The sequence below is a fragment of the Bos mutus genome, chromosome 19 (genome assembly GCF_027580195.1).
Source record: "Bos mutus isolate GX-2022 chromosome 19, NWIPB_WYAK_1.1, whole genome shotgun sequence".
Taxonomy (NCBI): Eukaryota; Metazoa; Chordata; class Mammalia; order Artiodactyla; family Bovidae; genus Bos; species Bos mutus.
The window spans coordinates 21,666,696-21,694,438 of NC_091635.1; the positions used below are offsets into that span (position 1 = coordinate 21,666,696).

General features: G+C 48.1%; 1 protein-coding gene across 1 annotated transcript; it reads left to right on the plus strand.

Annotated features, from left to right (window-relative positions):
• The first annotated feature begins 3,764 nt into the window (after window positions 1-3,764).
• COPS3 (COP9 signalosome subunit 3) lies at window positions 3,765-21,734 on the plus strand. Its single transcript, XM_005893479.3, has 12 exons — window positions 3,765-3,921; window positions 5,595-5,724; window positions 7,543-7,655; window positions 7,739-7,788; window positions 10,365-10,457; window positions 11,896-12,075; window positions 14,233-14,373; window positions 15,757-15,930; window positions 17,882-17,968; window positions 20,102-20,215; window positions 21,089-21,169; window positions 21,416-21,734. The coding sequence occupies exons 1-12, from the start codon at window positions 3,867-3,869 to the stop codon at window positions 21,467-21,469; spliced, it is 1,272 nt and encodes a 423-aa protein (XP_005893541.1). The 5' UTR covers window positions 3,765-3,866; the 3' UTR covers window positions 21,470-21,734.
• Window positions 21,735-27,743: the final 6,009 nt, after the last annotated feature.

Consider the following 27,743-nt stretch of genomic DNA (forward strand, 5'->3'; position numbering starts at 1 on the left):
GGAGGGAACCAGAACAGGGTGATGCGCCCCCTGCTTTACAGTGACTAGCTGGGGAGAGCTGCCAGAAAAGACACTCGCCTTGCAGATATCACAAAGCCTTAATAAAACTGGAGACTTTCAAATGAATCCATAAATAAATATTGTTATGTATCCTGTTATAAGTGGGTTTTGGGAGGAGGGATTTAAAATCTTTTATTGTCACTCTGGTTGAAAAAGAAACAGTTACTATTGTTCTGCTGCTGCTGCTAAGTTGCTTCAGTCGTGTCTGACTCTGTGCAACCCCATAGACGGCAGCCCACCAGGCTCCACCGTCCCTGGGGTTCTCCAGGCAAGAACACTGGAGTGGGTTGCCATTTCCTTCTCCAATGCATGAAAGTGAAAAGTGAAAGTGAAGTCGCTCAGTCGTGTCCAACTCTTCCCGACCCCATGGACTTCAGCCCACCAGGCTCCTCCGTCCATGGGATTCTCCAGGCAAAAGTACTGGAGTGGGGTGCCATCGCCTTCTCCTTACTATTGTTATAGACAAACGATATTCAACAGACACACCAGGATCCTTCTCATTAACATTCTAGCCACACTAGCATTTTCTCTATTCCAGAAACACCAAATTTTATCTGGGTCTTAAGACTTTGGCATACATTTATTCCTCTCTCTGAAACCCTCTGCCCAAGATCTCTTTTTTATTTATTGTATTTGTGTGACTGCCTTGGGTCTTAGTTGTGGCACCTCGGAGTCTTAATTGCATCTTGTGGGATCTTCTGTTGTAGCATACCAGCTCCAGAGCTTCCAGGCTTAGTAGTTGGCCATGCTCAGTTTTAGTTGCTCCGGGTCATGTGGGACCTTAGTTCCCCAACCAGGGATCAAACCAGTGCCCCCTGCATTGCAAGGCAAATTCTTACCTGCTAGACCACCAGGGAAGTCCCCCAGCTCTTTCTCACCCTTCTGAACTTGGAAGCATTTCCTGACCTTCCTCCACTGCATCACTGTGTTTTATTTTCTTCATAACACGTTCTAACTCTCTGAAAGTATTTCATTTGCTTGCTTAGTGTCTTACTCTTCAACCAGAACTTCATGTCAGCAAGAACTTTCTGTTTAGATCACAGATATATGCAGCCCCATCCCTGCATCTGGCACAGGGTTGGACACATATTAGAGACAAAGTAAGTGTGTTTTCAAAGAATGAAAAATAGAGCTTCCCTGGTGGTACAGTGGATGGGACTCTGCCTGCCAGTGCAGGTGACACAGGTTCCATCCCTGGTCCAGGAAGACCTCGCAGGCCACTGAACAGTTAAGCCCACGCACTGCAACTACTGCATCTGTGCTCTAGAGCCTATGCTCCGCAACAAGAGAAGCCCCTGCAATGAGAAGGCTGAGCACCAAGACAAAGAGTAGCCCCACCTCGCTGCAACTGGAGAAAGCCCTCCTGCAGCAACAAAGACCCAGCACAACCAAAAGTAAATAATAATTTTTTTTTAATGAGAAAACAGATGATTGAATGTGGCATTTCCACTCACTCCTGTGGCTGTTTGTTGCAAGGTGTGTCTTATGTAATTGCCAGGTTTTCTACATGACTAGCTTTTAAAGAAAAAGGGAAAATATATTCAAGGTTATCCCTGTAACCATGTCTCTTTCAGTCATTTTCACTCTTGAGAGGAAGAAAGAAGGGTGGGATGTCTCTTAGTGGTACTGAAATGAGTGTGATTTTATTTTTGGCTCCTCTTTGCTGCATCCAGGCCTTCTGACTTCAGTGTGCATCAAGGTTACCTGTAGGACTTGTTAAACTCAGATGGCAGGGCACCACCCTCAGAGTTTCTGATGTAGTAAATCTAAAGAAAGAAAGTGAAAGAAAGTGAAGTCGCTCAGTGGTGTCTGACTCTTTGCAACCTGTGGACTATAACCTACCAGGCTCCTCCATCCATGGGATTCTCCAGGCAAGAATACTGGAGTGGGTTGCCATTTCCTTCTCCAGGGGATCTTCCCGACCCAGATGATTGAACCCGGGTCTCCCGCCTTGCAGGCAGACGCTTTAACCTCTGAGCCACCAGGGAAGCCCATAGTAAATCTAAAGTGGAATCCAAAAAGTTCCCAGGTGGGACTTAGCTGGTAGTCCAGTGGTTAAGAATCATTGTGCAATGCAGAGGACAAGAGATGAAACCCTAGTCAGGGAACTAAGATCCCATGTGCCACAGAGCAACTAAGCCCAAGCACCAAAACTACTGAGTCCAGGGCTCCAGAGCCTATGTGCCACAACCAGAGAGTCTGTGCATGCATGCCTGCTCAGTCGCTTTAGTTGTGTCTGGGCCTGTGTGACGCTATGGACTGTAGTCCACCAGGCTCTTCTGTCCATGGGATTCTCCAGGCAAGAATATTGGAGTGGGTTGCTGTGCTCTCCTCCAGCAGATCTTCCCGACCTAGGGGTTGAACCTGCATCTTTTAGGTCTCCTGCACTGGCAGGCAGGTTCTTTACCACTAGCACCACCTGGGAAGCCCCAGAGAGTCTGTGGGCCACAAGGAAAGATCCCACATGACTCAAGGAAGACCCAACACAGCCAAATAAATAAATTAAAAAAAAAAAAGTTCCCAGGTGCTGCTGCTGCTCTTGGCTGGGGATCACACTTTGAGAACAGATCCCAATAAATAGGCCAAAAAAAAAAAAAAAAAATTGAAGTATGACTAGTCCCGTTCAGTTCAGTCGCTCAGTCATGTGCAACTCTTTGTGACCCCATGGACTGCAGCACACAGTAGCTGTGGCTATTTTGAATTCTTGTAGTGCTTAATTTCTCTCGAAACTTTTGGCTTTTATTAAAATCCATGTATATCCATGGAAATGTGTCCTGTAATTCAAAATATCTGTCCTTTGTTTGAGGACCAAATGTGGCCATACAGCACACAGGGACATCTCCATCCTACAGTATGAGTGTTAAAGTCATTCATCCATACATGTCATCATCTATACATTCATAGATACAAATACATCCATTTATTTTTATCGCTATACCAACGTACAATTATTACTATTATATTTCATGTCAGCTAACTACTGCAATAGCTTCTTAAATGACTCTCTGAGGTTATCTATGTGAAGCCAGTCTTTTCCAAGTGCAAGTGTCTGATCATGCCACTCGCTTGCATGAAACCCTCCACTGCTCCCCAATCTTCTCAGTGAAAAATCCAGTAGCTTAAACACGGCTTACTTGACATGGCCCCTGTTTACCTTGCAGCCCCATCTCACATCACCCCTCTCCAGCCATAAGTGTTTTACGTAGTCTATCGTGAGGATTTTACAGATGTGGAAACAAGGCAGCGGACAGCCAAGGAATTTGCCGAGAGTCGTGGAGCTACTAAGTGCGAGAAAAGGGATTTGAAGGCTGGTTGCCTTCCTGGGTGGACAACGACCACCTGGCTGGAAAAGCCTCAGGGAAGAGGTTGCGATTAAGACAGGCGGGTTCCCTGAGCGGGGAAGATCCCCTGGAGAAGGAAATGGCTACCCACTCCAATATTCTTGCCTGGGAAATCCCATGGACAGAGGAACCTGGCGGGCTACACAGTCCATAGGGTCGCAAAGAGTTGGACACGACAGAGCGACTGAACAACAACTAGGCGTTCAGTTCCGTCCTTTGCCCACCAACCCTGTTAAATCCAGGGGGCGACTTCACGTGCGCACAGAATAAAGACGGAAGGGAAAAAAACCTGCTTTCCGGCGCGGGCATCCGTAGAACCGGTTCCATGGAAACAGTGGCCGGGTCCAGGTAGGTAGATCTCGCGGCGCTTGAGCGACGGAAGTGACGTCATCGCCCTGAGGCCCTCCGGTGGGTCGCCGGCCCTCGTTCAGCGCGCGCCGCCTCCGCCGCCCGGCTACCGGGAACATGGCGTCCGCCCTGGAGCAGTTCGTCAACAGCGTCCGCCAGCTCTCCGCCCAAGGTGAGGCGATGGGCGCGGGCCGCGAGCCTGCGTCCGGGCTGCGGCGGGGGTCTTGGCGCTTGGGCCGGGGCTGAGGAGCGCGCGAGATGGGCGACCCCTTCGCCCAGGCTCCGGCCTCCGCCCCCCGCCGTCGGAGCTCGGTCCGTCTCTCCTCCCGGAGGCCCTTCCCTACCTGGCCTCGCGGCTGGGCCCCTCGCGGCCGGGCCCCTCGCGGCTGGCCGCGCTTGATCCCCGGGGGCCCTGGCTCCCGGCTCCCTTTTGGGGGAGCGGAGCTGTGGCCGCTGTGAATTTGCCCCTAATTTTCATGTCTTTGGTTGGTTCCTCTCATGGCCTGAGTGTAGTGCCCAGAATTAAAGTAATTGGCCGCTGTTGTGAGGCCCCTTTCCTCACCCTGTTGGTTTATCTGTGAAATAGAAACGTTCGGACTGCGCGGGGTTGTCAGGAGTGAGCGGGAGGAACCATTAAGGTTGCAGAAGCCGCTTGACCTTGCCCAGGCACTCTTCTTTCGGGATTCGCGTCTCCCGGTGTAAGGACCCAGGTGCTGCCCGCCTGGCTGCCCCGAGGTTGCTTTGGTGCCCGGCGCTGCGCAGAGCAGCGCAACGGTTCTGCCTCGTTTCTCTTCACTGGTAGGAGTTAGGGTCAGGGGTGAGGCTAGGAGTCTCTGGGAGTGAGGAAGGCACTCACTCGTTTGTTTGTGCCACAGACTCCAGTTTCCCGAGGTCCCATGAGGTTAGGAGGTTTGGGTTAAAGTCCTGTCTCGGTTGGGCTTCCCAGGTGGCTGAGTGGTAAGGAATCTGCCTGCCAATGCAGGAGATCCCCTTCGATCCCTGGGTCAGAAAGATCCCGTGGAGGAGAAAATGGCAACCCACTCCAGTATTCTTGCCTGGAGAATCCCATGGACAGAGGCGCCTGGGGGGCTGCAGAGAGTTGGACATGACTTACTTTAGCTGCTGAACACGCATGCACCTGTCTCAGTCACTTTTTGATAACCAAACAACTCATTTCCCAGGTGACTAACCAAACAACTCATTTCCCAGGTTCAATTTTCTTACTTAAAAAACAGAGCCGAGGCCATGCTGGTGAGCGTCAAACAGGATTGCTTGCCTAGAAGCTTCACACACATGCTTTGTGCAGGCTGCTGCTGTAGGAGCAGGCTGCCCAGCAGAGACGTGCAGGTCACTTGCCCTGCCTCTGACTGATGTGCCTCACACCTCCTGCACAGATGGGTGCCGGTGTGGAGTGAGGGCTGGGGTAGAGAAGGAAGGAGGGGGCTGCTCAGAAGATGATGGTGTGCAGACCGAAAGTGACGGGCGTGGGAATGAAGGCGGAGGGGAGAGGAAGGAGTGGACTGAGAGGCTGAGGAGTGAGATGAAGTCATAGCTGGTGACATTTTGGATACAGAAGGGAGATGAGTTGGTGCTGATGGTAATGTGCACTCTGCTGGCTTGGGGCATTGGAAGTGGGAGTGCGAAACCTTCAGTGGCCAGAGGAAAGTCGGAAACTTAGCACTGAGACCAAAGGCAAAATCATTTGGTGTCTCTGGCCCTTCTGGGTCCTCATCTGAAATGAAGGAGTTGGAAGAAATCACCTTTAGGCACCAGCATGTCTGAGGTATGACATCCTTTGGTCTGGTGAATGCTGTTCTGAATGGTAGTGTCGTTCTTGTTTTCCAGGGCAAATGACTCAGCTTTGTGAACTGATCAACAAGAGTGGGGAGCTCCTGGCGAAGAACTTATCCCATCTGGATACCGTGCTCGGGGCCCTGGACGTCCAGGAGCACTCCTTGGGCGTCCTCGCTGTCTTGTAAGGGCATCTTCCTTCACGGCTTTGTGCTCCCTCAGCCTCAACACTGTGCTCGCTGGCTTTGGTTGGTGTAGGAAGTAAGCCCTGTAAATGACAGTGAGCTCTTTGGCACAACTAAAGTCATGTTGTAGCAGTTACCCTCACCTTATTGCAGCTAATCATTGCTTGTATTTTTTGTTCTGCTTTATTATTTTTTAAAATTCTTAATGTTTATACAAATTTTGAAATGTTTTAAAAAATGAATGGTGATCTCAGTTGTGGTACTCTAGTTTGTGTTTGTCTGAATACTTTTATTCGTGTGATCCATGGGGTTCTCCCCATTTTCTGAATTGAAAAGAGGAAAGAGTGGCAGGACAGGGCAGGAGGCTGAGCTGAGTGAAGTTCCAAGTGGTCCAGAGCACCCTGCAGACAAGTTTAAGCTGGCTTAAGACCAAGTCAAACAGACGTTATTCCAGTTGGCCTTTTGAACTCTTGTGACTCTATGTACTTGACGGTTGATTTTTTTTTTCTCTTGATGTTTTAGTGTCATAGATTGGGATTTTATGGTTGTTGTGAAAGTTGAAATAATATAGATGAACAGAGAACAAATTGACCTGAAGTGAGGGTCTGGCTTCACTTGAGCTGGCGCTCCTGAGATGGGGGTGTATCAGGAGGAAGGTGCTGTCAGAGCCCGAGGTCTAGCCTGCGCTCGCAGGATGGTGGTCAGTGGCTGCTGTGTGTCTGAGTGTAAATCTTTACAAATAAGTGACCTGCAGGATTCAGCTCCTCTGTCGTACTTGCAGCATCTTGAGGACTCAGTAGCCACTGCTTTAGATGGCACACACTCGGAACAGGGCCTCCGCTGCAGAAACTTCTGCTGGCTGTGGCTGGCGGATGAAGATTTCTACTGGCTGTGCTTTCCCATTAAAAGAACAGGTAGCACAGTTTGTACCCACTTCAGCTTATGCCGATGTGTGTGTCAGGTGAGATGATGTATGTGAAAGCTTTCTGAAGCTATAAGATGTTTGACGTTGTAAGTCAGAGGAAACCTGGGAAGGACCCTGACCTGGTTACCAGGTTCCCTGGGTTTGTATCTGCGTTCTGCTGATTATGAGGTGTGGGGCCCTGAGCTGTGTATTTTTGTTTATAAAGTGGAAGTCACAGTGCCTTACTGACCTATTGTGAAGCCCAAATGAGATTGTTCGGACAGATTTTGATCATTGGGCACCATCTGCCAGGTGACTCGGGATGGGTCATCTGAGTTGTCCCTCCTCCGACCAGTCCACTCCTCTGGTCCTGCCCCACAGCTAGTCCTTATCCCCTGGGTCTAGGGCAGCACCATGACTGTGAGCCACTGCCATGGCCTCCAGCCAGCCCGTAGCTTCCTCCCTGTTCCCCTTCAGTCTGTTCTGCTCAGGGTTTCTAAGTGAGTAAGCAGTACTGAGAATATTGAAGTGCAAAAGGAAAGTATTTAAAAAATTTTGGGGCTACAAGTTTAAGTTTAGTTACTTTGAGTATTAAGTGGCCTGATATTTGACCTCATTTAACAGTTTTCTTTTTTGAAAGTTGCTCTCTTTTGGATATCTTTTATTTCTTGCCTTTTTGCTCTGGGTAAAAGTTGTTCTTTAAGCTTATTTTTCTTAGTCTCTATTTGTGTTTATGTTCTGTGTCTTGATTATGCAAAGAACCAGGCCAGCAGAATCTCATATATTCTGGTTCTTAATTTTTAAAAGTGTCATGACTCCTTTAATTTCACAGAGCATTGGAGGCAGGATGGACTTCCATATTTCCTGCCATGAGGCCCCAACCAGGACCAGTTGGTTCTTCTCTGTGTTGTAGGTTTGTGAAGTTTTCCATGCCCAGCGTTCCCGACTTCGAGACGCTGTTCTCCCAGGTTCAGCTCTTCATCAGCACCTGCAACGGGGAGCACATCCGCTATGCGACAGACACCTGTAAGGGCAGTGCCTTTTCTTCTCCGTGGCTGTGTTCTGCCCTGTACTCACTTACATCTTCAATATTTTGTTATTGTGTCTAGTTGCTGGGCTTTGCCATCAGCTAACAAATGCACTTGTGGAAAGAAAACAGGTAAGAATGTTGTTTGAGTAATTTACAGTTTCGTTTCACTTGTGTGTAACCTGTGCAGTGCTCCGAGCATTAGGGTCCCAGCCTCGTGCTGAGACCCTGATGCTCAGACATATGTGATGGGTTTGGAGAGCTCAGAACATCTCCTGGGGGAGCTCTGACCACAGGAGAGGTGCCCCCAGGGCACAGCTGCTGCTTCTGTTCAGAATGGCCCTTCTAGCGCCTCATGTTATAAAGTGCAGATTTTGTTTGCTTGTTTGTTAAACCTTTTGTGTGTGTTAGTCACTCAGTCGTGTCCAACTCTGCGACCCCTTGGACTGTAGCTCGCTAGGCTCCTCTGTCCATGGAATTCTCCAGGCAGGAACACTGGAGTGGGTTGCTATTCCCTTCTCCAGAGGATCTTCCTGACCCAGGGATAGAACCTGTATCTCCCGCATTGCAGGTAGATTCTTTACCATTGAAGCCACCAGGGAAGCCCTTCTTGTTAAATCTTTTAATTGAGTCCCTTGGAGTGCAAGGAGATCCAACCAGTCCATCCTAAAGGAGATCAGTCCTGGGTGTTCATGGGAAGGACTGATGTTGAAGCTGAAACTCCAATACTTTGGCCACCTGATGCGAAGAGCTGACTCATTTGAAAAGACCCTGATGCTGGGAAAGATTGAGGGCAGGAGGAGAAGGGGACAACAGAGGATGAGATGGTTGGATGGCATCACCGACTCGATGGACACGGGTTCGGGTGGACTCCGGGAGTTGGTGATGGACAGGGAGGCCTGGCGTGCTGCGGTTCATGGGGTCGCAAAGAATCAGACACGACTGAGCGACTAAACTGAACTGAATGACCTAATTTTCCCTCTATAAGAAGTTGTTAGGTTGGTATAATTAATTGCCATAAATGCCCTCCACCCAGAGTCCCTAGATGTTGGTGTCTTCCCTGACCTGCTCAGTCTTGTCTTCTTCCTTTCTGAGCCACAGGAAAGAAGGTTGCAGCTATGGTCCCCTTACCCTGAGAGCTCAGTGAGTGTTTCTTAAAAACTAGGACAACTTAGAACATTCTCTAATGTAACCGCAGCACATCAGAAGACAAACATGTATAGAACCCTTTAACACATCTGACCTCCTTATGCTTCAACCAGTTGTTTCTGCTAATGTCTTTTGTAACAAAAGACAATCTCAGATGACAGGTTAAATTACATTATTGTGTCTCTTTAGTCTCCTTTGGAGAAGGCAATGGCAACCCACTCCAGTACTCTTGCCTGGAAAATCCCTTGGATGGAGGAGCCTGGTAGGCTGCAGTCCATGGGGTCGCTAGGAGTCGGACATGACTGAGTGATTTCACTCTATTTTTTCACTTTCATGCATTGGAGAAGGAAATGGCAACCCACTCCAGTGTTCTTGCCTGGAGAATCCCAGGGACGGGGGAGCCTGGTGGGCTGCCGTCTATGGGGTCGCACAGAGTCGGACACAACTGAAGCGACTTAGCAGCAGCAGCAGCAGTCTCCTTTATGTATTTTTTTCATTTAACCTAGCTCTGAAGGTTCAAATGAAGAGTTAAGCAGTATTAATTTGTAGTGTTGTGTCTGAAACTTTGTCATGTTATCTGTCTACAAAGAAGAAAGTGAAATCACTCAGTCGTGTCCGACTCTGCGACCCCCATGGACTGCAGCTTCCCAGGCTCCTCCGTCCATGGGATTTTCCAGGCAAGAGTACTGGAGTGGGTTGCCATTTCCTTCTCCAGTCTTTAGTCTCCTCTAATCTAGTGAAGTCTTTATTTATTGTGATACTGACACAGGTTATAATTTGGATGTTTCTTTTTAATTTGAAATTGAACTTTGAAAGACTGATGGTGTGAAAGAGCCTGAAAACAAAGACTCAGTTGATAATTTTGTAGGTGCACTACCTAACTGTTGTTTGAGGGAGATGGTTAAAAATATCCAATCAGTCTTCACTGAGGAAAGCTTGCGAGTTCCTCCCCTCTTTCACAGTCACATCTTCTCCCCAGAAGCTGATTGCACCTCTTGTGATTCTCGGTCTTGTTATTCACGATCAGGGCAGGAAAATGGTCTGTTTGTAGCTTGTGGTATCGCTTTCAACAGTAATTTACCATCAGGTAAGAGATGTTGTGCTGAAGAGAATTTACAGGTGACCCCCAGACTGTCCTGCAGGAAAGGGCCAGCATCCATGTTCTCAGTTAAGTCTCCTAAACACGAGTCACTTCTGTGGTTAATGATCTGGAAAATTGTGGTTTGTTTACTTGTAAATATAATGAACTGTTGAGAATGTAATGTTGATTTTGATTATTGATCTCCATTAATTAGAAAAAGCTTTCTGATTTTAAAAGTTGTGCTAATTACTCTAAATATGACAATAAACAGCCTAAGATGATACTTTCTGACTGAACAGAGACAGAAGTTTCTCCAGAGGCTGTGGGACCCCCCTCCTGTCATTTAGAGGAGCCCATCAGTAGGGTTGCTCTCATTTAGAGGAGCCTGCCTGTAGGGTTACTTCACTTGTAAGGGACAGCTTAGGACTAGGCGTGCCGCCCCCACCGAGGCCCTAACTGACAGGCCTCTTTCTGACAGCCTCTGCGAGGAATTGGCGTCCTTAGGCAAGCCATTGACAAGATGCAGATGAACACAAACCAGCTGACCTCTGTGCACGCTGACCTCTGCCAGGTGAGCACCGGGGGTCACCCGGGTCAAGGTTGGACGTGGTTGGGATGGCACCATGTTTTAAGTGCGCTGTTGTTGGAAGGGAATGTTGGGGCTGCTGACCACCAGCCGTGGGCTGCCACCCAGCCAGTCCGTGGGATGTGAGAGCAGATTGGGATGGGGGGTGGTGCTTGTGACCCTGACAGCACTCCCAGTAGGAACTCTGGGGCCTGAGAACCAACTGGTGACTTCTCACGCCTGAAGATGTTACTTGTTTGTTTATTGAAACCCAGATGACAAAGGAGGGATATGTGTAATGAAGCCGGCCTCTACCTGCTCCCTTGCCACCCATCCCTCCTTTCCGGAGGAAGCTGGAGTTGATCATTTCTCCTCCAGCCCTCCAGCAACAGTTTAGGCACACACCAGCAGATACCTGTATATTTTTGTCTCTGTAGTTTAAACACAAATAGTAACAATCTGCTGCTGCTGCTGCTGCTAAGTCACTTCAGTTGTGTCCGACTCTGTGTGACCCCATAGACGGCAGCCCACCAGGCTCCGCCATCCCTGGGATTCTCCAGGCAAGAACACCAGAGTGGGTTGCCATTTCCTTCTCCAATGCGTGAAAGTGAAAAGTGAAAGTGAAGTTGCTCAGTCGTGTCTGACTCAGCGACCCCATGGACTGCAGCCTACCAGGCTCCTCCATCCATGGGATTTTCCAAGCAAGAGTACTGGAGTGGGATGCCATTGCCTTCTCCGAGTAACAATCTATACAAGGTCTTTTTCCTGTATACTGTGTCTTGGAGATGATTTTTTGTTAGTGCTTCATAGCTACAGAGAACTCCATACTGTGGGTTTAGCCAGTCTCTGTGGGGTATCCAGATTGTTCCCTTAATGAATAACATGGTATGTGGATTATTTCAGCCACATCTTCTCACTTCACATGGAGGTGTGCATTCTTTTCTCTTATTTTTGAAACACTTTTGTGGTGGAGGTGTGACGGGCACACGGTAGAGTTTATGAGTCTCAGGTGTGCAGTGTTTGCACCCCTGTGTGTCTGGTTCCACTGTCACCCAGGCCTGAGGCTCTGCCGGTCCTGCTTTCTTTGGCTGCACATTCTCTACTCATAGTCAAGGGAGTCAGAGCAGGCAAGGAAAGATCTGAGAGGAGCTGTGCCCGTGCCGCCAGGGCAGCAGAGAGCAGAGCCCACACTCATGCATCATCTGTAGATGCCCAGGCTTTGCTTCGCTTGTGAGCTCTTCATGTCACAGCCAGTTAGCCTTTTCCAAAGAAATGCTGTTTTATTCCGAATGCCTAAGAAGATGGAAGGACATGTCAACGTTTAAATCATTCTAGTCAGTAAGATGTAAGCCAAGTGTTTTCTAGAACTTTCTGGGTTTTCTCCTTTCGCTGACGTGTGCCACAGTGCATGTGGAGTGATGGCTGCATGTGTCTCTCTCCACAGCTGTGTTTGCTGGCAAAGTGCTTTAAGCCGGCCCTGCCGTACCTGGATGTGGACATGGTGGACATCTGCAAGGAGAACGGGGCCTACGATGCCAAGCACTTCCTGTGCTACTACTACTATGGCGGGATGGTCTACACCGGACTGAAGAACTTCGAGCGGGCACTCTACTTCTATGAGCAGGTGGTCACTCCCCAGCTCGGGGCGTATGAACCTGTGCGGTCAGAGAGGCGTGCCTTGACTGGTGGCTGGGGCCCACGGCAGGGAGGGACTCGAATTCTGTTGGGTGCGGGTTGAGTTCTGTGTGTCTCTGGATGTTTGCAGCTTCCTCTGTATGTGGGGAAGCAATGGAGCCAGTGATCTTTGTCGCATCTTCTTGTTCTGAAATGAGGTGTGAAGTTGGGTTAAGTTTTTTGCTTTTTTTTTCTTCGGTCCATGCTGCATGGCCTACAGTGTCATAGTTCCCCAGGTAAGGACTAAACCCAGGGCCATAGCAGTGAAAGCACTGAACCCTAACCCTGAACTGTCAGGGAATTCCCAAGTGTTTCTTGTTTTAATAAATAAGGCATTCTCCTAGTTCATAATTCAGAGTATGTAAAGGAGTTCAGAGAAAAAAGTGCCTCCCCTCCACCCTTTTGTGTCTGTGATGAGATGTGCATTTCTGGAGGCTCGCTCTGGGCCTAAAAAGACAGGACTGGGTAGAAACAGTGTTTTAAGATGAACTTGTCAGACGTTCAGAAGTTCAGTTTGATTCGGAGTGCACGTTCTGGTAATCAAAGGTGCTCTGAACCTTGGAGGAGCTCAAGTGTATCTGAGATGCTGTGCAAGCATGTGCACACGCCTCTGGGTGGGCGTGGCCTTGGTCAGTGGGCTTGACCAGCATTGCTGGGGCCTGGGACAGGGTGACTGGAGGTGCTGCTGGGCAGGGGACGTGAGTGATACCAGACAGGCATTTTTTTTTACTGCTTTTCTGAAACATTCCAAAAGATACACTTGCTAAAAAAACAAAAAACAAACACCTCAAATCATGCAGCATTGCATAAACTGACGAGTGAGAGCTGCGCCCACTGCTCACCCTGAGCACAGGTGGCCCTGGGTGCTCCCTGGGCCCCAGCGGGCAGGCCCTTCAGTAGGTGCTGCTGCCTCATTGAAAGCGGTGCTGCCTGGGCTCGTTGTGCTTGTGTCCTCATGCGCTTAAAGGAGTGTTTCTGTGGAATAACTCCGAACGGCCTTAAGGCCCTGGGGGCTTGGGTTTTGTTTGGGACATTTGGGCTGATTTGGGTGATAGATTTGGATTCTTAACCTTCATGAATCCATGTGAAAGAACATAGAAAGGCAGCTGCAGAATAGGAGGAAATACTTGCAGGTGATGTTTCTGAAAAGAGACTCACGTCCGGAATGTGCAGAGGTGTCAGAATTCAACAGTAAAAGCCCTGAAGTTTTAAAATAGGCGACAGATTTGAATAGACATTTCTTTGGAGACTATATACAGATGGCCAGAAGCCCTGATCAAAAGGGAAATGCAACTCAGAGCCACAGTGTGGCACCAGGTCACACAGCAGGCAGTTGTGATAGGGTGCTGGCTGCTGACAGGGGTGTGGGTTCAGAGCCCTTGTCATGGCCAGTAGGATGCTCAGTGGTGCGGCCCCTTCGGAAACAGTCTGGCGGTTCCTCAAAAGGTCACACCTGAAACCTCCATGTGACCCAGCACTTTGATTCCCAGGGTTACACCTGAGAGAAGTGGCAGCAGACACCACCTACATACACGCATGTTCTCGGCAGCGAGAGCCGTGCGGCCAGATGCCCGCCAGCCCAGGTGGTCTCTGTCTGCGTGGAGCACCGTTTGCCTGAATCATAGAATAGGTTGTGACACGGGTTACTTCAGTGTGTGCCCTGGAAGTGTCACAGTGAAGCTGCTCACATAAGACCCTGTGAAGCCATTTATGGGAATTTCCGGCACTCTAGTGGTTAGGATTCCATGCTCTCACTGCCAAGGGCCTGGGTTTAATCCCTGGTCGGGGAACTGAGAGTCTATGAGCTACACAGCACAGCCAAGAGAGGGGGGAAAAAGCCATTAATATGAAATGTCCAGAGCAGGCAAGTCCAACAAGAATTGAAGTGGAGGAGTGGATGGCTGGGGAGGGGAATATGGGCAGTGACCCCTGCCCAGCAGAGTTTCTTTTTAGGAGGGTGAAAATGTCCTGAAATTAGGTAGTAGGAACAGTCGCACAACTTGGTGATCGTGCCAAAGCCCAGTTGTCATTAAAGGCAGTGACTGGGTATCAGTACTGTCTTCCGAATTCATGCCCTGTCCTCATTCTGACGTTCCTCTCCACCCAGGCCATCACCACACCTGCCATGGCCGTCAGTCACATCATGCTGGAGTCGTATAAGAAGTATATCCTGGTCTCTCTGATCTTGCTGGGCAAAGTACAGCAGCTGCCGAAATACACCTCTCAGATTGTGGGTAGATTCATTAAGGTGAGCTTTCAAAACAGTGATTTCTCAGCTGACATGTTCTGTTCCTACAAAGCTGTGGTGATGCATAATTCTGTAATCTATGTGACTTTACTCGCCCAGCATCTTCAATTAGCAGACATTCTCGACATCCCCTGGGCATCTGGCAGGACCCTGACTGTTCTTGTCCATGCCCACCGACCCCCTGATGGGGTGGGGTATTCCCAGGAATCTGCGTCCACGCTCTTGCTCTGGGTGGTCATGGCGTAGGGGTTTAAGGTTCTGATAGAGCAGTGCTTATGCTCTGTTGGACTTGAACTCTGACCAGGTGCTGGGAGATCCTCTTAGACCCCAAGCTTTGCTCACTAAGCTGCTATGGTTTTCCTAAGGACTCGGCTCCAGGACCACGTGGAGAAATGACCTCCTTTTTTATTTTCTCTTAATTCATGCTTATTTTATTTTAAATTGAAGTCACTATCATTTGATAACAATTTTGTGCTGACCCTCCTTGAACAAAACTCAAAGTTTCAGGAGGTCAGTTTGAAAGTCTTCCTGATGTGAAGGTTTCTGTGCTGTCATGTTGAGTATTGCCCGTGTCCTTCAGCTACCCATCATGGTTCTTGGGCTCCAGGCTTCCTGTCACAGGTGGTCATTTGGGGGTGGGTGAGAGGCCCTCAGAGCCCGCGCAAGAGTGACGCGGGTTTGGAGAACTCCCACAGGTGGCCCCCATGGCCCTGGAGTGACCTGTTCCAGGAGGAGCACTTTCGTAAGTGGGGTCCTCATGACTCACCTCCTTCACAAGGGCTGCGGTTTGTCTGCAGGGTTAACGGAGTGGTGCCGAGGGCTCAGGCATCAGGGTAGGGCTGCTGCTCTAACCAGGTCTGCGCATGCTGCTCAGCACCGCTCGCCCGCTCCTGCAGCCCTGCCCTGTGTCTGACAAGGAAGATGAGGAGCCGTATCGCCCGGGTGGTGGACACAGCTCTGCTCTGAGGGGCCCTCAGCCCAGGGGTCTCTTGTTCCTCTGGAAGCAGTTGGTTGTCCCATGGCACCTGGTGAGGCACGTGTGGAGCAAGAGGGGGCTGAGAAGGGTGGGTGTTTGCCCCCTTTCTTCCCAAAATGGTTTATCTGGGACAAGTCAGGAGCTGCCTGTGAGAAAAAGGCCTGTGGCTGTCACTGAATGCAGGCTCCAGGCCTGCTCTGTGCTACGCAAGGAGCACCATGGTAAACTTCTCTCCTTGGTCTTGAAAACCAGGCATTTGCTTAGAATAACTTACAGTTTGCTGGGTAACAGTAAGGGAGGCTGGACCTCCTTGCTCCGTAGTTAGTGCCACGTTTCCTTTTGCATCTCACACAGGCTCTGTTCTGCTAACTGTCGAATCTGGTTTCTTCCCCCCTGCACACCTTTAGCCTCTTAGCAATGCATACCACGAGTTAGCGCAAGTGTACTCCACCAACAACCCGTCGGAGCTCCGCAGCCTGGTGACCAAGCACAGCGAGATCTTTACACGGGACAACAACATGGGGCTGGTGAAGCAGTGCCTGTCCTCGCTATATAAGAAGAACATCCAAAGACTCACCAAGGTGCAGTCCTGTGGGCCTCCAGAGCCAGGCTCCGTTCTCCTGTCCTTGTTGGCACTGAGGCAGCAGCGCAGGGTCCCAGCCGGTCCTTTGGGGACCTTGAGGGGTGCCTTTCCAGGGCTAGTATAGGGTATTTGAGAAGAAGAGCAGGTGAAGAAGAAGTGGGGAGGAGATGTGGCTGCTCTGGGAGGCAGACAGGTAGCTGAAGGGAGGGAGATGGCCTGGGCAGATGCTAAGGGTACAGCTGTGCGGCCCGGGACCTCACAGCAGGCTAACCCACCTGTGGGCGCTTGGCTGGTGCACTTGCGCTGGGGAAGGTAAGCCAACTGTGTAGTTTTTATTTTTTAAGATGAAAATAGACCCAGTGGCTTTTGATGCTGGAAAATATGCTTGTTATCAAGTGTTAAGACTGTCCAGGAAAGTGTAAAAAGAAAATGAAGCCTTATGTTAGCCAGGGAGATGGAGGTGTTCACTGCAGGTAATGGGAAACCGGCAAAGAACAGCTGCAATGAGCAGGGAGGGGACAGCTCTTCCCCCGAGACACAGCCCTGCAAGGACGCAGTGGACAAGATGGCTGGCTGCCGGGCAGGCGGGGACACGGGATTGTCACGGGGGCTCAGACCTGCTCCACAATCATGTTCTGGGGACGTTTCTCTGGATCCGTCTGCTCCATGTGTGCGAACACTCCCACTGACTGTAACCAGGGTCACATGCTATGTGCTGTTCTATATCCTTTCTTCTGGTTTCCATGGCAACGTAAGCCTGTATCACAGTGACTGTGCGTTGTGCTTTGTTGTACAGACAATCATAACTTTCTCAGCCAGTTCTCTTCTGATGGACAGTCAAGTGGAAGTTTCTTACTTTGAAAGGAAAAATGACAGTTCTGTATATTTCGAAATGTTCACTTTTCTAGTCCTCACTGGTGCTAAACTGCCTAGATACTGCTTAGAATTCACAGGAGTTTCATTTGGGAAGGAGGTGCTACTCTGAACTAAAATGTATAGAGAGTTTTTTTGGTGATTGGCTTATCAAGAATTTTCAACATCAGAATCTTAACAAGGCCTGCTTTGAAAATGCATTGTATTTACAGCTGGCAGTTGTAAATATTGCCAGCTGCTCTAAAAAAGGGGGCTCTTTTAATTTGTTCCTGAAAGGCGTTTTCATCAGGTCCCAGGCAGACCATGGTAAACACTGGTTTCCTTCCCCCTCCCCACCCCCCACTGGTTTCCTTTTAACCCTCAATGTGTTTACGCATGCTGACTTTGAATTTTGAAGGCTGAATCTGTTTTTTTTTTTAATTTCATATTATTTACAAGTTAATATATTTACAATACAAAATGCAAAGACACAAAAATCTCCACCCAGTTCCTATACTGCAGCTGGCCTTTTCTTTCCCAGAGGCAGCCCAGCATCACTGCTTCTCGGGCCTCCCCGCAGAGAGTGTATAAGCATGTGCATTCACACACACGTGTGCTGTCACACGTATGCAGTTTCCTTGTTCAGAGATGTGAGCCAGATATAGACCCTGTTCTGTGTCCCTTTTTACGTTTAATGATGTGCATGTCTTCAATTTCAGCTCATAAAAAGCATCCTCACTTTGTAAGGTTTTTTATAGCCGTGTAGGAGTCCATTTGTGTGGTTTCCTGCACTCAGCCAGTCCTCTGCTGACAGACATCTGGGCAGTTCTGACCTTGCCATCACAGGTAGAGCTGCAGCGAGCAGCCTGGCACACACGTCATTCTAGACCCCATGTGGAGGGTGTTTCCTAGAAGTCGTTGCTCTAGAAAAGTGATGCTGAAGCCTTAGCGCACGCAGTTCAAGTCATCTTTGCAACAGAAAGCTTGTACACTCTTGAGAAGCAAGCGATCAGTGACTCAGTAGGAGTCTACACATTTACTAGAATTTCTCTCTTCAGTCTATTTCTACCTGTAATTGATTAACTTCTGAATTTCAGACATTTTTAACACTGTCGTTACAAGATATGGCGAGTCGCGTGCAGCTGTCCGGGCCTCAGGAGGCAGAAAAGTATGTCCTGCACATGGTAAGTGTGTTTCTGTCTTCAGAAGTTACTAAGTGGAGTTTTGTCCTTGTAAAGGTTACTGGTGTTCGCCATGGGAGACATAGAGGAGGAGGCAGGGCATCCAGTGGCACCACTGTGGGTGCTCCGTCAGCCTCCTCACAGTTGCGGTTTTCCTGGGACGTGTGCACGTGTGTCCCGCACGGTCGTGTCCTGAGGACGTTCTTGGTCATCACAGCCAGGGAGTGCTGCTCATAGCAAGCGGAGCCAGGTCCTGCACGCAGGGGGCGCGCCCACCACAGAGAATTCTCTGGCTCAAAACGTCAGTACTGCCAAGCCTGAAAAATCCTGTTCTACTGTGTAAAATTTATGAAGGCAGGGATTTTTGTTTTTAAATAAGATTTAATTTTTTTTATAGTGATTTGAGGTTCACTGCCAAATTGAGGGCAAAGTACAGAGTTCCCAGTCCCCACACACAATCAAAGCCTCCCCTGATCAGTGTCCCCACCAGACTGGGCTGTTGTCATAGCTGATGCTCCTCCACTGACAGCTCTTCATCCAAAGTCCTTAGTTTACATCAGGTTTGTTCATGTGTTGGACACTCTGTGGGTTTGGATAAATGTGCATGTACATGAATCTGTCATGACCGCATCGCATGGAGCGTCCACTCTGCCCTGCAGATGCCCTGTGCTCTGCCTGGTCCTTACCACCCCTCCCTCTACTGACCTTTTCATTTTCTCCAGTTTTGCTTTTTTCACAATGTCATATGGTTGGAATCATACAGTGTGTAGCCGTCTCAAACCAGGTTCCAGCCCTGCATCTGCCTGGAAAGGTTATTTTTAATCCTGACTTGTAATGTCCCATTTTTAGCGGTGTCCCATTTTTGAGCTTCTTACGGAAGGGAATGTACAGCGTGTGTGCTCAGAGGTCTGGCTGTTGCTGCTCAGCATCACGAGCCCCATGCACTGTGTTGCACGTTGTTGCAGCCGGCTCATGTTCAGGGTTGCAGCGTCCACGGCATGAGTGGAACCATCAGGTAGACATGGGGGTGGTTTCCTGTTGTGGTTTTTACAGAGCACGCTGCTGGTGAACCTGGTGTGTATTTCCACTAGGTGTGTTCTGTCCACTGTGAGATCCCCCGTGTACTCACAGAGTCAGGGAGTCACGCCTTGTGTTCGGTTGTGTTGGGCTGTGAGCACTTCATTAACTAGGACCACATCCCCCGAGGCTGGAGATAGCAACCAGCCCAGGCAGCTCAGCTCCACCATCCCAGATGGAGCGTTGCTGCTGCTGGGGCATGGTGTGTCAGGAATGATAGCACCCTTTTGGGATTTTCTATCGGCTGCTCCCTTTTTAGCTGCATGGACAGGATTTGGCTATGAGGATCAGTCAACTTAATCCCCGGTTGTTGATGCAAATAAAAAATGTACACCTTGAAGCTGCCTTGGAATCAGCATTGGCAGGAAAATTTTCTTAAAGGACCAGAGGATAATTGCTACTGGAGTGAACCAAAAATTTGTTAGGGCTTCACTTTCGTGAAACACAAAGACAATTTCAATTATATCTCATAGAAGTTGTCTAAAGATGCAAGGGTGCTTCAGAATATCTGCCAGAGAAGCCAGACACATAGGATCACGCACTGTCTGATTCCACTTCCACGAAACCTCCAGAACAGGCATGTGCACAGTGTGCAGAGTACACGGGTGGAGGTGGGGCTTGAGAGGAGGGGGCTGGGCAGTGACTACGCAGACGGGCGGGGGCCCGCTGGCTAGAGGTGGTGCCTGTGCATCACAGGTATAGTTCAATCTACTGAATTGTTCCCTTTAAAATGGCTGACTAGGAGATGACCCTGGTGGTCCAGTGGCCAAGTCTGTGGCCTTTCAGTCCTTGGCTGGGGAAAACTAGGATCCTGCAGGCCGCGTGGCACAGTCGAAGTAAAGGTTAACTCACTTTATGTGGACTTTACTCCTTAGTCTCTCATGGTGCCCTGCACATACTATTTAAGAGAGGGAAGAGAGTTAAAGAAACCGGTGGAGCCTAAAACACTTACCGATTGATTTACTTGTTGCTCTCTGTGATTTCCCCTAACTGCGTTGAAATAACACTTATTCACATAATGTTTGGGGTTAAACTATTTTCCTGATTTCTCTTTTATAGATAGAAGATGGTGAGATTTTTGCAAGTATTAATCAGAAGGATGGGATGGTCAGTTTCCACGATAACCCTGAAAAATACAACAACCCTGCCATGCTTCACAACATTGACCAGGAGGTAACAGACGCCAGTGCTCTGGGCTGATGTCTGTGATTTTACACTTGAAGTACTGCTTCTGTATTCCAGGATAATTTTAGTTTTAAATATGGGTAGTTCCCAACTAGTTTGTAAGAACATCTAATTTCCTAGAAAGTTAATTTCAAAATGGACTCTTCCCGATTGTCTGGTTATAAATAAACGGTAGGTTAGCATCCTTGTCCAGTTTATCAGAGCCTCCCTCAACTCCTGAAATGCTTGGGAGAGTACATCGTTTCAGTACAGTTTCATGTGTACCCAGTAGCCACTTATACGGTGGAGCCTTCAGTAACTTGACTCTGGAGTCCCGGGTCAGAAGGTCAGGGGTAAGCGGGCAGCGGGGAGGAAGGCCGGCGGCGGTTCCCGCTGGGCAGCAGCCACGGACCAAGGACCAGGGAGCTGCTGCCTGTACACCGAGGCCCATGCTACTCAGGGCCTCCGGGCGTGAGCTGGGCTCACGGGGGCCAACAGGCTTCTTACCTCTGATAGGCAAATGGATTCAGCCAAACAGTAGCTTCAGAATATGAAAAGCAGTAAGTCACCAGAGTCTCTTTTTGGCAATTCCAAATTTTTTAAAACCCTGGAAGCTGGAAGTATTTTTTGTAACTCGTTTGGTGTCAGGTGCCACCTGAAATGACACTCGTGAACGGTTTTAGGTTTCACGTGTGTAGTTTAATTATGGTGTGGCAGGCAAGGTGCGCTATTTGTGCTGTGTTAACTGTCTGACCCCAAATTCTGACTCCAGAACCTATCTGGCTCAGGGCTGTGACCTTGTAGCACCCGAATAGTCTAGGCTCAAAAGGATAAACTTGCCCTGAACCCACCTGCTCAGCCTGTCGACCTGCTTCCACACAGATGCTGAAGTGTATAGAGCTGGACGAGCGGCTGAAGGCCATGGACCAGGAGATCACAGTGAACCCCCAGTTTGTGCAGAAGGTGATTGGGGTCCCCTTGTTAACAGAAGTATGCTGGAGGGAGCTGGGTGGTGTCCCTGTAATAGTGAAGTTCACGGAGACGTGCTCGTGGAGAGCATTTCCACACTGCAGGCTGGAAGTGTGTTTAGGGGTGGGGGTGGGGGTCCTATAACTGCCTCCCTGTTACAAGGGGTGATATCCTCTGGGGCTGCTGGCGGGAAGCTCTTGCCCAGGCAGACAAGTGCATTGTCTCCTGCCTCCCTCCCAGAGCATGGGGTCACAGGAAGATGACTCAGGAAACAAGCCATCCAGTTACTCCTGAAGCCGACACCCATCCTGAGTTAGAGAAGCCATCGCCTATCCCTGTGGCCGGACAGGTGTTGGGAGGCGGCTAGAGGATCAGGCCCATCTCACCTGGACGTAGAGACTGCGTTTTGTTTTGATGTCTTCAGTCCTGTGTGCTTTCAGTAAACCATTCTCTCTGTGAAGAAAGGAAAACATTTTCAAACTTTAAAGCCTGTTGTGGGTTTATTTATCCTCAGATTAATGTTATTGTTGCATTAAATCTGCCTTTTTGTTTTAAATTATTTGAACGTTGGTTCGTCTTCTGTATCACCTTTTCCCTCTGAAAAGCTTTTAAAGAACATGTTCATTCTGAACAGATGTAGATTTTAAGAGTTGTTGGAAGATTTGAATCTACAGTTGATATCAATTGCCTTAAAAAAAAAAAGCTAAAAGGAGAAAAAACATCTGGGAGAATCTCTCAGGTAGAATCCAGTGTTTCAGAATTAAATTACCATGCATGTGAGCCATAGGATGCATTCTGAATTAAAGAGATACCCTTTTAGTCTTGGGAACCTTCGTGTGTGTGTGGAGCTCTTCTGTTTGTGAGGTGAAGGGCAGACCTGCCTGGTCTTTATCTACAAGCATTTCCTGTCCACCTGCATAGCTGCGTTTGGATTCTGCTCAGGGTCCCCCCTCTTCAGGACTCTGGGATGCATCTGACTCAGGTCCCCTGAGTTGGTCCCAAGATGGTGTGGAGACTCTGAAAAGTGCGGTCAGATACAGTGGAATTAGGTCCCTAAAGAGCGTCTCCCTTGTGAGTAACATTCACTGTTTATGATGCGTCAAGTTGTGTGATCACCACATTTTCATTGTTTACAAAAGGAAACTCTGAAATATCATGCCAAAGGAACTCTGAAATCTCATGCCTAAGGAATCACCCCAGTAGAAAGGCTTTGAGGCTGTGTGGTCCATCATGCCACCCCCTGCTGTGCTGCAGGAAGGTGGCCACAGAGCATCTGATCCATAAGTGCATGGATGAGGCTGGGTCCCAGTGACCCTGGGCTGGCTGTGACCCGCCCCCCCTGCCCCCCTGTCCAGACTGCTCCCCAACTCAGGTGATCTGCTTCGTTTCCATGCATACTTACACAGGCTTGTACTTAGGAAATACTGAATGGAAATTTCCCTTCTATCAATGTGGCGAATTATACATAGTTTTGTTTTGTTAAAAACCACTGGACAACTTCTGATTTACCCGGATCTGAATTAAAATCACCTAAAACATGTTTGAGAAGTCTAGTAGGTGGCAGTCATGGCTATTTAAGGCAAGGGTAACTCATGGGTTCTGACGTGGACACTGTTGATTTCCCCCCAAGATAGTGGTTCACTAAAACACCACTTCATTTTTGAAACTTTGATCTCCAGAGGGGCCCGGTGTTTAGGGCCTGTTGCTGTGTTTGCAGGGGCCCCTGCTATCTGTCAGGGAAGAGGGGCTGGGTACTCTCAGCCCTCCACATTGCACCCACCTCGCGTGTTCTCTGGCTTTGGGGAGGAAAGGCCCAGGCTCCCTACATTGGCTCTGGGCCCTGGAAGGGTGTCCACCTCACTGCAGCGCCTGTGCCCGGGCAGTGATTCCAGCCCAGGAGGCAGGCCTCCCCCGCGCACACGTCCGGGGCCCCAGTCCACTGGGGACCCCCTCAACCTCCTAAGCTCTACAAATTTTGGTGAGACTTGTTTCCTTTTCTGACACGTGGTTAATGACTCTATTGGGCTTCCCAGGTGGTGCTAGTGGTAAAAAAAATACAAACCTGCCTGCCGGTACAGGAGACCTAAGAAACGTGGGTTCGATTCCTGGGTCAGGAGGATCCTCTGGAAGAGGGCATGGCTACCCACTCCAGTATTCTTGACTGGAGAATCCTATGGATAGAGGAGCCTGGCAGGCTACATAGTCCATGGGGTTACAAAGAATCTGACATGCCTCACGTAGTGGACCTACTCATTTCCTTAGGACTCTTCAGGTGTGTCTTTTTGTGGCACTCTCCAATGTTAGGAAGTACTCTGAATTAGTAACTAATGGCCCTCAGAGTTCAGTGCTTGAATAATGTGTGTTTCTATTTGTACTGGTGCCCAGTGAGTGCCCACTCCCCCACACCACCACCACCCGCCACACACACACACACACACACACTTTGCCCAAGTGACAGTATTCAGCTTTTAGTCTAGACTTCCTTAGGTAATTATGCTTGGTCTACAAGGCCTCCCGTTTGGGATATATCAGTTTAAAGTATTCTTTAAAAAACTTCTAGTTGCATGTCTTTTAAATGCAGAAGGTGTTTTCTGAGCCAAAGAATGTCACTAAATGGGCAAGCAATAAAGTTACAGAATTGTTCTGCCCTACATGGAAGTCACCTTCTTGACTGTTGAGTATATTGGAGTCCCAAACAAGGCTAACAGCACATTACTGTGAACTAGCCTTAGTAACAGGATAGTGTCCGTAGAATCTTAACGAGTTGATGCAATGATAAAGATGTGATTTGATTATATTTTGCAAGACATAAAACATTGAAAAATTAAGCCAATGTTTTGAGTTAGGAAGGTTTTAATAGACATTACTCACAGCATGCTCCTCAACCCACTGGAGACCTGAGCTTTTGCTAAAACAATTTTAGGGAAAAGGGCTGCCTAGACACACATTTTTGGTAAATAATGAGTTGGACAAAGTTTCTTAGATTTTTTAAAATCTCAACATGTTCTGTGATATGCCAACATAAGCCACAAATACTTAAGGTGTTTCTCAAAGTTACTTCTAGATTAATTTGGTTAACTTGAGATATAATTCAATAGGCTCAGTGGTAAAGAATCTGCCTGATATGCAGGAGACACAGAAGACCTGCCTGAAAAATTCCATGTACAGAGGAGCCTAGCAGGCTACAGTCCATGGGGTTGCAAAGAGTCAGACGTGACAGCATGCACACGTGCAATCTAACCAGGGACAAATGCTTTCCCTTTTCCAGCATGTATCTGGCATGCCTGTGTGCTCAGTTGCTCAGTCATGTCCGAGTCTCTCGACCCCATGGATTGTAGCCCGCCAGGCTCCTCTGTGCATGGAATTCTCCAGGCAAGACTATTGGAGTGGGTTGCCATTTCCGTCTCCAGGGGAATCTTCCCGACCCAGGAATCCAACTCATGTCTCCTGAGTCTCCTGCATTGGCAGGCATTCTTTACCACAGCCATCTGGGAAGCCCCATGTAATTTGGTGGAGGGTCTCAAAAAGCTGTCAGCTTTTTAAGCGTGGCACTCATAGGTGCTCTACCCTTGATCACATTCCCTTCTCTGGTCAGCTCATGGACTGTAGCCCACCAAGCTTCTCTGTCCATGGGGTTTTCTCTGCAAGAATACTAGAGTGGGTACCCATTCTCTTCTCCAGGGGATCTTCCCGACCCAGGGATTGAACCTGGGTCTCCTGCATTGCAGGCAGATTCTTTATGGTCTGAGCCACTTCAGTGTCAGTTTAGTCCCACAGTCGTGTCTGACTCTTTGTGACCCCATGGATTGTAGCACGCTAGACTTTCCTGTCCTTCACCAACTCTCGGAGCTTGCTCAAACTCGTGTCCATCAAGTCAGTGATGCCATCCAACCATCTCGTCCTCTGTTGTCCACTTCTCCTCCTGCCTTCAATCTTTCCCAGCATCAGGGTCTTTTCCAGTGAGTCAGCTCTTCACATCAGGTGGCCAGAGTATTGGAGCTTCAACTTCAGCATCAGTCCTTCCAATGAATATTCAGGACAGATTTCCTTTAGGATTGACTGGTTTGATCTCTGTGCAGTCCAAGTGACTCTCAAGAGTCTTCTCCAACGCCACAGTTCAAAAGCATGAATTCTTCATTGCTCAGCTTTCCTTATGGTCAAACTCGAACATTCATACATGACTACTAGAAAAACTATAGTTTTGACTAGACCTTTGTCAGCAAGGTAATGTCTTTGCTTTTTAATATGCTGTCTAGGTTTGTCATAGCTTTTCTTTCAAGGAGCAACCATCTTCTTTTTTTTTCTTAGTTTATTTTAATTGGAGCTTAATTACAACATTGTGGTGGTTTTTGCCATATATTCACATGAATCAGCCATGGGTGTACATGTGTGCCCCATCCTGACCCTCCCCATCCCATCCTTCAGGGTCATCCCAGTGCACCAGCCCTGAGCACCCTGTCTCATGCACCGAACCTGTACTGGCGATTTCACATATGATAATATACATCTTTCAATGCTACTCTCTCAAATCATCCCACCCTTGCCTTCTCCCACAGAGTCCAAAAGTCTGTTCTTTACATCTGTGTCTCTTTTGCTGTCTCACATATAGGGTCATCCTTACCATCTTTCTAAATTCCATATATATGCGTTAATATCCTGTATTGGTGTTTTTCTTTCTGACTTAATTCGCTCTGTATAATAGGCTCCAATTTCATCTACTTCATTAGAACTGATTCAAATGCATTCTAATAGTTGTGTAATATTTCATTGTGTATATGTACCATAGCTTTCTTATCCATTCGTCTGCCGATGGACATCTAGGTTGCTTCCATGTCCTGTTGATTGTAAACAGTGCTGCAATGAACATTGAGGTACACGTGTCTCTTTTGATTCTGGTTTCCTCAGTGTGTATGCCCAGCAGTAGGATTGCTGGGTCCTATGGCAGTTCTATTTCCAGTTTTTTAAGGAATCTCCACACTGTTCTCCATAGTGGCTGTACTAGTTTGCATTCCCACCAACAGTGTAAGATGGTTCCTTTTTCTCCGCACCCTCTCCAGCATTTATTGTTTGTAGACTTTTTGATAGCAGCCATTCTGACCGTCATGAGATGGTACCTCATAGTGGTTTTGATTTGCATTTCTCTGATAATGAGTGATGTTGAGCATCTTTTCATGTGTTTGTCAGCCATCTGTATGTCTTTGGAGAAATGTCGTTAGTTCTTGAGCCCATTTTTTGATTGGGTCACTTATTTTTCTGGAATTGAGCTGCAGGAGTTGCTTGTATATTTCTGAGATTAATTCTTTGTCAGTTGCTTCATTTGCTATTATGTTCTCCCATTCTGAAGGCTGTCTTTCCACCTTGCTTATAGTTTCCTTAGTTGTGCAAAAGCTTTTAAGTTTAATTAGGTCCCATTTGTTTATTTTTGCTTTTATTTCCCTTACTCTGGGAGGTGAATCATAGAGGATCCTGCTATGATTTACATCAGAGAATGTTTGGAGCAAGCATCTTTTAATTTCATGGCTGCAGCCACCATCTGCAGTGATTTTGGAGCCCAAGAAAATAAAGTCTCTCACTGTTTCCATTGTTTCCGCATTTATTTGCCATGAAGAGATGGGACTGGATGCCATGATCTTCATTTTTTGAATGATGTGTTTTAAACCAGCTTTTCACTCTCCCCTTTCACTTTCATCAAGAGGCTCTTAGTTCTTCTTCACTTTCTGCCATAAGGGTGGTGTCATCTGGGTATCTGAGGTTATTGATATTTCTCCCAGCAGTCTTCATTGCAGCTTGTGCTTCATCCAGCTCGGCATTTCACCATGATGTGCTCTGCCTATAAGTTAAATAAGCAGGTTGACAATATACAGCCTTGACATACTCCTTTCCCAGTTTGGAACCATTCCGTTGTTCCATGTCCGGTTCTAACTGTTGCTTCTTGGCCTGCACACAGATTTCTCAGGAGACAGGTAAGGTGGTCTGATATTCCCATCTCTTTAAGAATTTTCCAGTTTGTTGTGATCCACACAGTCAAAGGCTTTGGCATAGTCAATAAAACAGACGTAGATGTTTTTCTGAAACTCTCTTGCTTATTCCATGATCCAACAGATGTTGGCAATTTGATCTCTGGTTCCTCTGCCTTTTCTAAATCCAGCCTGAACATCTGGAAATTCTCGGTTCACGTGTTGTTGAAACCTCGCTTGGAGAATTTTGAGCATTACTTTGCTAGCATATGAGATGAGTGCAATTGTACAGTAGTTTGAACATTCTTTGGCATTGCCTTTCTTTGGGATTGGAATGAAAACTGACTTTTTCCAGTCCTATGGCCGTTGCTCAGTTTTCCAAATTTGCTGGCATATTGAGTGAAGCACTTTCACAGCATCATCTTTTAGGTGTTAAAATGGCTCAGCTGGAATTCCATCACCTCCACTAGCTTTGTTCATAGTAATGCTTCCTAAGAGGCCCACTTCATTTTGGACTCCAGGATGTCTGGCTCTAGGTGAATGATCACACCATTGTGGTTATCTGGGTCATTAAGATCTTTTTTGTATAGTTCTTCTATGTATTCTTGCCA